This window comes from Grampus griseus (genome assembly GCF_964374135.1).
Source record: "Grampus griseus genome assembly, chromosome: 17".
NCBI lineage: Eukaryota > Metazoa > Chordata > Mammalia > Artiodactyla > Delphinidae > Grampus > Grampus griseus.
In genome coordinates this window covers 66,289,044-66,302,355 of record NC_139011.1, presented here as the reverse complement: position 1 = coordinate 66,302,355, position 13,312 = coordinate 66,289,044, and the positions used below count along the sequence as shown (strand labels likewise).

Genomic DNA, 13,312 nt, shown 5'->3' with positions numbered 1-13,312 from the left:
GCTGGGAGCACGTCTGTTTCTGCTCATCACTATATGCTTAGAGCCGAGCATGGCGTGTGGCACTTATTAGGCCATTGTTCAATATTACTGAACAAATATTAGATAAAATATAAACTGGAGTAAGGATGCAAGTCAAGTACGAGTTTTGCAAGAAACCCTGTGAAAAATAATAAGGTCTGAACGAAGGCAGTAGTAGTGGGTAGAGGCGGAACTTTTGAGGCAGAATAAGGCTTGGTTAGCAGGACAGAATCAAATTATGTACTGATGCTGCAACAACTGGGTGAAAAGCAATACTATTAATAAAAACGTGGAATATACAGGAGGAACCGCAGGTCTGAGGCAAAGAAGAAATTGCACTTTATATAAACTTAGATTTCTACGAGATATGCAGGTGGCAAGACCAACAGGTAGGTAAGGCCCACGCCTGGAGCTCTGCAGGGAGACCCGGGCTTAAGGATTTGGAAGTCTCTGTTTACAGACAGTACGTGGTACATAGTCGAGGCTGTGCAAGTATATAAATCCTCTACAGAGAGTGTACGGGATTCGATGAGAAGTAGGACACCAACAGAACCACGGAGAGGGCAGAGAAAAAGGCCGGCGGCAAAATAAGAAGAAATGATCAGAGAGGAGAGGCAGAGAGAGGAGGAAGAGAGCTAGATGCCCCCAAAGCCAAAGGGGAAACATTTCAAAAAGGGGTGGTTAATAAAGTCAAAGTTTCAATAGAGATGTGTCAGGAAAAGAGCGCAACGGACCGGACGACTTAAGAAGTCATCAGTGGTCGCAGCTTGAGTGACTCCAGTGAAGAAGTGAAAGCAAAAGCCACCTCAAAGTGGAGTGCAGAGCACAAGGGGAACAAAGGGGTTCCCAGCGACAGATGCCAGGTCAAGATTTATGTCGTTTCGTGATGGGAGGCACTGAGCTGGTGCGGGGGCAGTCAGCAAAGGCACCAGGGAACAGGGAGAATTTAACATGTAAGGGCATAATGGATGGAAAGATCTGGTAGGGGTGAAATATAAGGATAGAGCTAAAGGTTGATCTTGAGCAGTTTTCCTCTTAGATCAGGCAGGCAGAAGGTAAAAATGATGAGATAGATAAGTTCAAAACAAGGCAAGAAACTGAAGAAATTCCCTGTGGCGGGGGAAAAGCAACGTCATCTGTTAAGCATAGTTGGGGACTCAAACGATGAGTATTTTTATAGTTCCTTTAGGCAAAGGGGCTGGCCAAGGAAAAGTAAAAAGATCCCCGGGTATTACTTTTGTCTGAGGTCAGAAACCTTTGACTTGTAATATTATCTATCAGCAAGAGTGCATGACTTTCTCTGACAACACTGAGCAATCCACAAATGGGAGGCACGGAAAAGGCAGATGGCAGGCTGGACCCACGGGTGGATACGTGCAGGCCAAGTAGGGAGAAAGACCAAGAGGGAAAGGGAGCTGAGGGCCTGGGGAGAGTGTGGACAGTAGTTAAAGTCTACAGGAAGAAAAGCAAAGCAACAAGGGGCTAGTATACTGGAGAAAAGGAAAGGGGACCAGGCCCCACAAAAGCCTGGACTAGGTGGAGAGCTGGCATACGAGCAGTAGACGTGGGGAGATGAACAACATGCAGGTTGCAGCGGAGTTCTGCTGTTCTGGAATTCAGGATCTGGAAATATGGCAGGCTTGTGAGATAAAGTCAGGGTATGGCCACCACAGTGAGTTGTTTCACTGGGTAGATACATAAAGATCACTTGCCTAGAAAAGGCAAGTACGGCTTTTCTGTATTACATTTTGGGTCATTCACACGGATACGTGAGAGCAGAACAATGACATGAATTTCCAGGGTAACACTGCTTTCATGTGATTCTTTTTAATAAAGTTGACTGATTACTAAATTTTATGTTTTAATATCTTTGTTTAGATTTCATATATAAACGCACACACACTTCACATCCCTGTTTCTAATTTAGAATATGAGGTCACCACTACCATAGCTAAAAAAAACTTTTTAAGTTTTTTTACAAATGACAAGTGAAATTCTTCAAAGATAAATTTAATATCAAATTCCCCAAGCAACAAAAATTAGATTATCCTTTACTGCTAGGCTTCCAAAGAAAATTAAAATCCGGCTTCCAGCTAGCTTGGCATGTGACAGTAAGCGGAATAAGAAGAGGAAAAACACAAACTACACACCCTAAAAATGTTTATAGAAAAATGTTTTAAAAAGAAGAAAACTTAAACCAGTAATCATGCTCTTAGCCATTTCTAGGGGTCCTAAGCCTCATACCATGGCCAGCACTGCTTTAGTTAAATTAGTATTACAGTTAACCAATAGTAAGACAAATTAGTTTGGAATAAAATATGCTACAGAAATATACAACGTACTCAAAAGTAAAAATGAGTTTATGACAATTTTGGACGTTTAAAGCACTGCTCTCCATTTATAAGAAAAATATGAGGCTTATTCAGATACATCTTAAACAGGTTACCACGACTCTAATGAGTTATTTAATTCTGCATTGTATGGAGTATCATGAATATCATAATATTTCTTTAGTGCTCACCAGCTGGGGCTTGGTATCTTTTCTTGTCATACAGAGAGGTTAACTATTTTGTACTTGTCAGAGGGAAGTGTGACTACTACATTGACTGGGTGTCTCAAAGATAAAGGCAATTTCTGAATATCAAATCCCATTTTCTCACCAGCTTATATAAAATTAAGTTCTTAAAAAAAAAAAGGAGGAAAGAAAATGTTGGCATTAAGATAAGCCATGCTTAAAAATAAAACAAACCCCCAAGACTGTTCTACATAGTTGAAATTGTAAAGGTCCCCCAAACCTGGCATGGCACAAACGACCTGGACTCTGAGCCTCTGAAAAGTAAATCCCTCCCAGAAGAAAATATTCCTCGTGGAAACCCCTAACTCCTCTTCTATATCCTCACTTTCAGAAAGCTTCCCAAGTATCTTTACATCTTTCAACTGTTAAATTTTCCTAACTCCAATATTCAGTCATTCATTATAGACCACGATGTGCAGTATGTGGACAGAAACTGTCTGTACTAAAAGCATGATTTCAAAATTCACAGCAATTTTTGATAACACGAACTTCCCTGGAAATTAAACTCTTCCGTATCTCCCAAACAAACTATTGCTTTATCAACCTTATTAGTATATATAATCTCTTTAGATGCTAACTGTTAGAACATTTTCTCACATAAAAATGCTGTCTTTGGGCTTCCCTGGTGGCGCAGTGGTTGAGAGTCTGCCTGCCAATGCAGGGGACACAGGTTCGAGCCCTGGTCTGGGAAGATCCCACATGCCGCGGATCAACTGGGCCCGTGAGCCACAATTACTGAGCCTGCGCGTCTGGAGCCTGTGCTCCGCAAGAAGAGAGGCCGCGATAGTGAGAGGCCTGCGCACCGCGATGAAGAGTGGCCCCTGCTCACCGCAACTGGAGAAAGCCCTCACACAGAAACGAAGACCCAATGCAGCCAAAAATAAATAAATTAATTAATTAAAAAAAAATGCTGTCTTCTGTTTTTCGACTTTGATAAATACCTAAGGAATAATGAGCTACCATTTATGGTATGCCTCCTGTAAGCCACACTTTGAACTAGCCATTATAAAACTTAGTTTAATTCTCAGAGTAATCTGATGAGCCCTATTTTACAGAAAAAGAAACAAGTTCTAAGAAGTTATATGACATGCCCTAGGCCGCCCAGTTAGCAAGCAGTAGAGCCCTAACTCCCTTTAGCTTCAGTGTCTATATTGATTCTTCATTTTGGCTAGTAATACAGTATGTTATTGCTTTGTCAATTTCACCATAAATCCTCAGACATTTCCTCAATGTCGGAAAGTCTTTCCTTTACACAAAAGGCTGAACAGTTCTGTTGCAAAAACGTTAACTTCTCTATTATTCTAGCACAAATACTGTCATTCTATAACTACGTTAACGTTGAGATTCAGCAATTACTTTATTATTTTTTTTAATTAATTAATTTTTTTAAAAAAATTATTGGCTGTGTTGGGTCTTTGTTGCTGCATGCAGGCTTCTCATTGCAGTGGCTTCTCCTGTGTTGCAGAGCACGGGCTCTAGGCGCGCTGGCTTCAGTAGTTGTGGCGCGTGGGCTCAGTTGCTCTGAGACCTGGGGGATCTTCCTGGACCAGGGTTTGAACCCGTGTCTCCTGCACTGGCAGGCAAATTCTTAACCACTGCATCACCAGGCAAGTCCCACAGCAATTACTTTAAAAGTCAAGTAGCAAAACTAATCCAGTGAATTTTTTCCCATAGGTAGATAACATGCTTTCAACTCCTAAAACTTTAACATATGGTAAGAAAAATGTAGTACAACCTGCACAAACTTCCTTCTGTCTACTACTTCAACATTCTTTTTTGAATGGACTTTAAAAACTTCTATTTAGATCTTTGTTGTGTCTATTTAAATTGATAAATTTTACGGATGTAAAGGTGAAAATCCACTCACTGTTAAAAAATCATTGACATGTGAGGCAAGGTACAGGTGGTGAACTTCTCTAGAAATGTGGTAAGAGAACATGAAATATTTTACATAAAAGCAACGTTATAACATTTCTAAGTGTCAGCACTTCTGATTTATATTCCATTTCACTCAACGCATTGCAAATACACCTTGCAGGTAATATTACTCCTAAATTATATCTTTAAAAACAGGGATTCTTACCACGTGGAGACGGGTTATGGCAAGCTTTATGGAACTGTTCAGTATATTGTACACACAAAAGTATTACTTCTAACACCAAAGCAGAAAGTATATACAAGTATAAAATTCAGAAAGAGAGTACAAATGTTTAGCATTGCATTTCTAAAATTATATACATTCATGTAGTTCTGTATAAACCGTGAGATGCCTTCTCACCATATCATCTGATCTCCGCAAACAATGGCTGTGAGAACAGCACAGGTGATGTTATTTCCTTATACAGAACAGAAAAACTGAGGCTTAGCCCTGGGTCATTCAGTAGGTAAGTAGCACAGGCCCAGCCTAAATCGAACGATGTGACATATGTTAGTTCCCTTCTACCCTCCCTTTCAGGATACCCACTACCTCCTTAGCAGTGGACTAGGTGGACGTAAATGACACTATCAAGAATCAAAAAATCTGTATCTAGATCCAGAAAAGTCCATTTGAAGAGAAGCAAAAAATTATTAAAATATTAAGTTACCTAATCGTAACATTTAAAAAACCCACATGGGCTCCGTTTAAACTATTTATTCAACTTTCGGTCACTGGCAGTCTCATTACACCAGCTTTTCTCAAGAATTCTTAATGTCACTCATTAAGCAAATATTTTGTAAGCATCTCCTAAATTTAGGCTTTGGAAATAGATTAGGAAAAAACCAAAATTTCTGCCCTCACTGAAGTTACATTCCAGGAGCGGGAAGACAATAAATAAGTAAAATAATTAGTGTATTTGGTGGGGCACAGGAGCTACAGAGAAAAATTAAAAAGGGAAAGAAGATAAGGAATGGGCGTGTGTACTGGGGAGGGAGGGAAAGGAAGCCGTAGGATGTTACACGTTCACCTTGCAAAGTTTATACCCACATTCAACAGCTGTTAAGTAAGTCATCACAATACTCGCTACGTGGGATGAGAATTTACACACTCCTGACATTTCCATCCTCTCCTATTTCAAGAAACAAAAAGAAAATTATCCGACGCCTCGGCACTGCTGTTCAGAACCCCGATTTCTGTATCAGACCTTGTTTCCTTAAGAAAAGAGCAAGTGCTGGGGCAAAAAGTTCGATCACTGATAACAATACCAGCTTGGGAGACAGGAGTTAAAACAATCGGGTGGGTGCGACTCGGAGCTCCGATCCCGCGGAGATCACTCGCTGTCCCGCGGCCACCGCCCTTCCAGTGGGCAGCGGACGCCGGGTTCCGTCAGTTTCACCCCAGACTCGGTGCCGCCGCGGACCCCGCCCCCGAGCGCTCTCCGGCCCCCGCGGCCTGGCCAGCCGGGCGCGCCGGCCATTGCCCAGCCCGCCCACCGCCCGCAGCCAGCTCGGCGTTCAGGGGCCGCCCCCGCCGACCGCCGGCCCCTCGCCGGCTGCCACGTAACCCTTCGCGGGAACCAGGAACTGCGCGGCGCGGCCGGCGGGAGGGGGCGGCGGCGGGAGGGCGGCGTGCGTGATGGCCGAGGGAGCGACGCGGCGGCCCCGGCCCCTGCGGGCGCACGGCGGCCAGGCTCCCGGGGCTCCACAGCCCCAGCCCGGCAGGGCGCGGGGCAGGCCCGCTCCTCCGGGCCAGGCGGCCGGCACCTCCCCCCGCACCCCCCCGCAGGGGTCCCCCTCGGTCCCGGGCCGAGGGGCTGAGCTGGCAGCCGGGGGCCGGGAAGGGGACGGCGGGCGGGCGATTGGGGCGCGGGCAGGGCTCACCTCGAACATGAGCCCCAGCAAGAAGACCATCGCTACACAGGAGACGATGTCCGCGTGATTCTGCAGGACGAATTCGTGGCTCAGGACCGGGGGGCTCTTGGTGCTCTTCTTGCGAATCGCCATGGTGAAGCCGTCGCCCGTGCCTGCAGGTGCTCCGCCCCGGCTCCGCTCTTCCCAGCTGCTCACCGACTCGCCGCCGCCGCCTCCTCCCCCTGGCTGCTCCTCACAGCCCCGCCGCTGCCGCTCGCTGGGGCTTCACTTCCCATCCCACAGCCAGTACGCAGCCGCCGGGGCCGCCCGGAAAAAAAAAAAAAAAAGGCAAGCCCACACAGGAGGCGAGCATGCGCACTGGGGAGACGGCGCTCTCTCGTGTCGCGGCCGCCCCTGCGAGCCCACAGCGCCGCCTAGGGAGCGGAGGCCGTCCGCCCGGGGCCGGGCGAGTGTAAGAAACCTGAGCGGCGCCTCCCCTGCTCCGCTCCAGGACTGGGGTTGGGAGTCGTTTGAGGCGCGAGCTTCCTGCGGTTACTAAACAGACTGAGTCCGCGCCGCGGTCAGAGGGCGGCCACGTGCTACGGCGTGCACGGGTGCAAGCGTGCTTTCCGCCCTCTGTGCCACCCTGGCCTTGGGTGTCAGTGCCTGCTTCCACATTGATTGTCACTTCTTGAAAGCCACTGCCACCAGCAAAATAACCTAAACGTATGAGTACAGCTTAACTACATAAGGGTAGGGGCATTCGGTTTTAGCAGCTGCCTTAAAAGTTAACTTCAGAGTTATTTTAAACACGCCTGAGGACTTGTTTCCTGTTCTTTGTAGCCTTGAACTAGCTTTCAAAAAGGAACAATTCCTATTTGGTCTCACCTACCCATCCCCCAACGGGCATGCGACTGAAGTAAGTTCATAAGTTTGGGTTTACTGGCTTCATATTTATTATTAACGACACTTCTTAGTTATCTAGGGAGATGATTTTTAAAAGTTTGTGGATTAGACATGTCTTCCTCTTTCATATTTCTGCCCAAACCAAGACTCCCTGTATTCTTTCTCCAGATGAATTGTACCACTGTTTACCCATTTGCCAAATCTAGAAACCAGAGTCATCCTGGACTGATCCCTTTCAGCATCCTTCCATATCCAAACTATTACCAAAGAAACCCAAGGCCATTGAGTCCCCCCTTCCCTTTCCCACTGCTGCACCCTCAGGAGGGGACTCACTGCTCACCGACAATATTACAAGTCTGGTGAATGCCTTAGTGGTTTAAGAACATGGGTTTGTAAGTCAGAATTCTGTCACTCATTATCTGTATGATCATGGTTACTTATCTCCATGAGATTCGATTTCTTCATTTATTTATGTATTCGTGCATTCAAAAAACTATTTATTGGGCAGCTACCATATGCTAAGCACTGGGGATATAGAAATGAAGGAAAAGTACAATTGAACCTATTCTTATGGGCTTTCATTTTAGTATGGGAAGAGGATCTTTACACAAGATTTAAAAAGTGAAACATGTCTTAAATTGAGATGAGGGTCCTGGAGAAAAATAAAGCAAGGGGAATAGGGAAAGTGTGGGAAATTGCATTTGCCTGAAGACTTGAAGAGGTGAGGGAGCAAACCATATCATCAATAAAAAGGAGATAATTGTAGTACCTGTAGCCTACTTTAGCAATTAAATGAGATGATTCAAGGAAAGTGCTTAGTAGAGAGTTAGGTATAAATGTTAGCTATTATTGTTATTATTTTTTCTTTTTGGCCACACTGCTTGCTGGATCTTAGGTCCCTGACCAGGGATTGAGCCGGTGCCCCCTGCGGTGGAAGCAAGGAGTCCTAACTGCTGGACTACCAGGGAGGTCCCAAATGTTAGCTATTATTATTTTCCTACTTTCTGATCAAACAATTACTAGTTTTACCTACCTCCAAATCACCTTCCAATTTCATATTAGAATGATGCTTCTAACAAAATTTTTCAAATTTTTTTGGTGGTTTCCCTTTTCCTTTATGGGAAGCTAGCATGACTAAATAGTGCTTTATGGTTTGGCTTCTGCCTACCCAGACATTCTCAAACCCTTCCTCTATAGGCCCCAATCTCTTAGTACCAGCACTACTGGCTTCCCACTCTATACACACGATAGTCTGCTCTCTTCCCATGCTCTCCCTGGCTTTGTGCTTGCTGCTGCTTCTGTCTGGGATGTTTTCTCCTCTCCCCTCATCTACACACCCCACGCCTACTGTTCCTTCAAATCTCATTCACAGGTGACTTCACTGAAACCTTTACTGACTTCTGTGGGCATCTCTAATGACTCAACTGCATTTTTAAAAATAACTTTAATGAGATATAATTTATATCACATAGTTCACCTATTTCAAGAGTATAATTTGATGATTTTTAGTATATTTACAAAATGGGGCAACCACCACCATAATCTAACTTTAGAACATTTTTATTATTCCCCAAAGAAAGACTTAGTTTTTGTTCTTGAAACTCATATACCTGGAATGGAAGACAATAAACAAGTCATTACCAATGTGATGGGTATTTTCAAGACTTGTTTGGTGAAGGGTGACATGGAAATATTCTAGGTCATTTGGAAATTAATTGTTCCACTAAAGTGAGTTTTTAAACTGAAATGGACTCTTTCAAACCTTAAAATTTAATTATTTTTCACTCTTTTGTGAGAAAATACCCCCACTGGTGTTCTTTTAGTTGCATGAAACCTACCATACTCTGGACAGCTGTAGGACTTGGGCTGACCATTGTATTTGGCAATTCAGAGGATGTGAGTTTGTGGCAGTGTGGGTTATCCAGGAAACAGATGCCAAGACAGAGTCAGAATCGTAAGGGATTCGTCAGCAATAACGTTTGTGAAAAATAAATGGGAGAGGAGTCGGTAGGGAAAGGCTGCAGACCACGAAACCTGTCTGACACCTGTGAAAGGAAGGAGGGAGGACCTGCCAGGAAGACCTCACACTGAGGTGCAGCCTGAGAACATCTCGGCCAGCCCAGCAGGGCGCTCCAGCACACTGGGCAGAAATGGTGGGTCCTTGTAGTACTGCTCTGCTTAGTCAGGGGCTGGGAGCTCCCGCCATGCACTCTTGCCATCTTCCAGAGAAAGTCACAGCTTTTGCCAGGAGGTCCTCTTCCACTGCTCTCTCTCGGGCTCAGTTACCTACCTGCTCCTTCCTCTGGCCCCTTGAATCACTCCATGGTTACAGCCAGTATCCCTTGTGGTTTCTGAAGAGTCTTTTTGTGAAAATTTCCTCAAATTACCCACTTTGAATGTGCCATTTGTTCCTGCTGGGACCCTAACTTACTATGAAGATCATTAGTGACCTTCAAGAGAGTGTTTTCTTCGGAATGATAGGAATAAATAGCTGATTGGAGTGGGTTTCGAGAGAGTGGGAGGTGGAAACATGGAGGCGTGTATAAGCAACTCATTTGAGGAGTTTTTCCTATAAGATGAGACAGAAATGGGCAAGTAGTTAGAGAGGGGCTGAAGGGTCTAGGGAAAGTTTTTGTTTTCTTTTTGGATATGATCCATTTTAAACAATTTTATTGAAGTATAGTTGATTTACAATGTTGTGTTAATTTCTGCTGTACAGCAAAGTGATTCAGTTATACATATATACATTCTTTTTCATATTCTTTTCCATTATGGTTTATCACAGGATATTGAATATAGTTCCCTGTGCTATACAGTAGGACCTTGTTGTTTATCCATTCTGTATATAATACTTTGTGTCCACTAATCCCAAACTCCCAACCCGTCCTTCCCCATGGATATGATCTATTTTATGTTTGCACGCAGAGAGAATGACCCGTTACAGCAAGAAGTTTCTTCCGCAGGAGATACCTGCAGGTCTGTAAGAGGTGATGGCATCTTGTATACAAGTACAGGCACCCACTGTAACAGGGATGGGGTTCCCACAGTAACCAGAGGAGAGCAGAGTTTGTGGATAGGTTAAGAATGGCTAGATGAAGTTGTGTTCTTGTTGTTTCCATTTTCTCAGTAACATATGAAATCATCAGGAGTGGGGATAGTATATTGGAGACTGAGGAGAAAAAGGGGTAAAACTGTGGGAGGGTGAATGGATTAGAGGAGTGTCATCAGACAGCAGTGCTTCCTCCTTGAGGACCTGCATTGAAAGTGAGACTAGTAAGCAGAGCCCCATAATTGTCTTCGGTCCCATCCCCCTGCTTGGATACAGCTCTGGAGAAGGCAGAGAGTTGGGGTCTGCCAGGCCAGCATGACAGAGGGGCAAGGATGTTGAGGGGAATTGCAGAATAGGCCAGGGCTGTGAGGAGGTGGCTGTGCTTCTCCTACCTGGTCACCCTCCACCCGCAATCCACCCTGTTTTGCTGTGAAAGGCAGACCTCTTCAGATCGCATCACTGAAGCTCCCTGGCCCTCTGACTTCAGCCAATGGAAGGCACTGGCCAAAAACCAGAAGCGAGTTTTGGGGGTTTATTCTCCCTTGATCCCTCCTGGCCTTATGATGGTTCTGGCCGGGCCTGTGTTCTCCGGTGGCCACAGCCCCTGTCAGCCTTTCTCTCACGTTCCAGCTCTTGCTGGGCTCAGTACCTCTTTCTCTCCCCTGCGTCTTCGGGCTGCCCAGGAGCTCCCCTATCTCTGCTTGGTTCTCTCAGCTGGCCCGCTCCTCTGTCCATAGGCCTTTCATGAAATTCTCTCCAGCTCAGCCCTTCCGAGGGTACCATCTGTTCCTTGCCAGTTCTGCATCCTCAGATACAGAGTGCTGGGGCCTCGGAACTGGGGACGCCCACGGGGTGGAAGATGGTTGGAATGGGGCTAGTTGGCCAAAGAGCAAGTGGTCAGAGGGTGGGGTGCTGCGGATGAGTCCTGAGGTCGTGCGGTCCTTGGCCATGAGATGGGAGGGGCGTGATGGAGGGCGCACGTCGGAAGCGAGGAGTCATCGAGGCAGTAGGAGGGGAGAGCGCCCTCCACGCGCTTTATGGATGGTCTGTCGCCCGGAGTGACTCAGGGAGCAGAAGGGGAAGGGCGCGGGCGCAGACATCCGGCACGAGTGAAGAGGATGAAGAGGGGTCAGGAGACCGGTGAGCGGGTGACGGTCGCGGGGCCGCGGGTAGTGAGTGGGTGGTGTAGTTGGAGGGCATGGGCTTCCAGAAGAGCGCGGGCTTTGTGGGGAGGGGGGAGAGCTCTCTGTCGGCAGCAGGGAGGGGCATGGGCACACCCACTCCCCCGCTGGGCTCTGCTGCATGCTGGGGTGGGCGGGAGAGCAGCTGCCTCGTGATGCTCCGGGGGAAGCAGGTTTCAGTTTCCACTGAGAGCGGCCCCAGGTGCAAGAGGGTGAAGAAACTGCAGAAAAGGGTGGAGGCTGTGGAGGGCTTGGTCGATGACACAGCTGGGGTTCTAGGGGATGCAGTGGAAGGGTGGGGGGAGGTTAGCTTAAGTCAAATCAGGGGAGGAAGAGCCACGAGGGGGAGAGAATGTGGTGATGGTGGATGACCTGGAGGTTCGCCTCCAAGGAGACTAAGGTGGAAAGGGTCCTGCCGCATGGGGCAACTATGCAGATGGTCTTTTAGGGAAAGTGGGGAATCAATTCTAATTTTAGCTTCCTTTTTAGGATGGGCTGCTTCAGAAGCTTATAGGGAGGGAGGACTGCCGTTAAATCCTCTGAAGGTGGGTCATGGTGGTGGGGAAAGTGGTCTAAGGAGACCCTCAGGGCTCTGGAGGTCTCTCTTAAGCAGACTGATTGCTCAGGTGTGTCCAGCTCTGGAGGCTATTGTGTGTCCAGTGTGGTGCTGGCTCCTATGTGTACAGACACTGTCTTGTGGGTAACTGATGTTTCCGCAAATGTAGCTTGGATCCCGAAATGTTGGGATTCTCAGGATATTTTTAATAGTTTAAAAAAGGACGAAAAGCAGACTGTTTGAAATTGGGTCTATCCGGGAAAATCTGTGGCATAGGGTTGCTGTAATTATGAGAAATATAAAAGAAACGGAGAGACAATCTTTGCCCTCAAAGAGGTTATTTCTAGTTGGTCGCATAAGACATATATGAAAAGGAAAAAAACAGTTCTGAGATGATGCAAAAGTAAGTACAACAAGCATGTGCCTAATAAAAGGAAGAACTAAAGTGGGACTGTTGGATTTCAACAGCTCCTAGGGGACAAAAGAATGGAAAAGAAGAAACTAATGTTTGTTGTATGACTACTGTGTTCCAGGTATTGATATTTTGCTTTCAAATAAGTTACATCATTTAGTTTTCACAGAAACCCTATGAATAGTTGTTATTCTAATTTAAAAATAGGGAAACTGAGGCTCAGAGAGGTTAAGTAATTTGCCCAAAGTCCCAGGGCTGGCAACCTGTTTGTCTGACAAACCCATTCTGTTTCAGTATAAATAGTACTCCAGGAGCTTCACTTACCAGGATGACTCTGAACTTCCAGAGAGCGATGATTCTCAACCTGATCCATTGAAGAGACTGGTTCCTGCTCTGATGGAAACACAAAGCCCATTAAAACAAAACAAAACAAAAACGGGTCATTTATCTGTTTACATGCTATTGTTAAATCATTTATAGTAAATTTTAAGAATATAAAATTGCGCTCATCTTGTGAGGAAGAAATTGTATTTCTATGAGGAAGCGAAATCGTTGCTTTAATAGTTGGAAATGATATAATTTTCTTGAGTATAAATTTTACTGCTATGGAAACTATAAGCCAAATTTATAATGCAGTGTTGTTACTCTTAGGAAAGATTGTCAAGAGAGGACACGTCACCCTTGGAGGGAGAGCCAACTGGTAATGAAAAGGCTGTGACCCAGCCAGATCACTCTTGGGTCCCCCTAGGGGCAGGGCTGTGATCTTCTGACCTCTAGAAGCTTAAGGAACCCAAGATGGAGTGTCTATCCTTATTTAAACTATAACTTAGTTCACTTTATTTAGTCT

General features: G+C 45.7%; 1 protein-coding gene and 1 long non-coding RNA gene across 2 annotated transcripts in view; one reads left to right on the top strand and one right to left on the bottom strand.

Annotated features, from left to right (window-relative positions):
- The window catches only part of TRAM1 (translocation associated membrane protein 1), a 29,041-nt gene extending 22,342 nt beyond the window's left edge, over positions 1–6,699 (bottom strand). Inside the window, exon 1 of the mRNA XM_082674862.1 lies at positions 6,392–6,699. Coding sequence (XP_082530988.1) covers positions 6,392–6,514 — 123 coding nt within the window. The 5' untranslated portion in view covers positions 6,515–6,699. The remainder of the gene's footprint in view (positions 1–6,391) is intronic.
- A 3,493-nt stretch (positions 6,700–10,192) lies between these two features.
- LOC309835598 lies at positions 10,193–12,798 on the top strand. Its single transcript, XR_014298031.1, has 3 exons — positions 10,193–10,243; positions 11,987–12,042; positions 12,760–12,798. It is a non-coding gene; the product is annotated as an uncharacterized lncRNA (long non-coding RNA).
- The last annotated feature ends 514 nt before the right edge of the window (positions 12,799–13,312 follow it).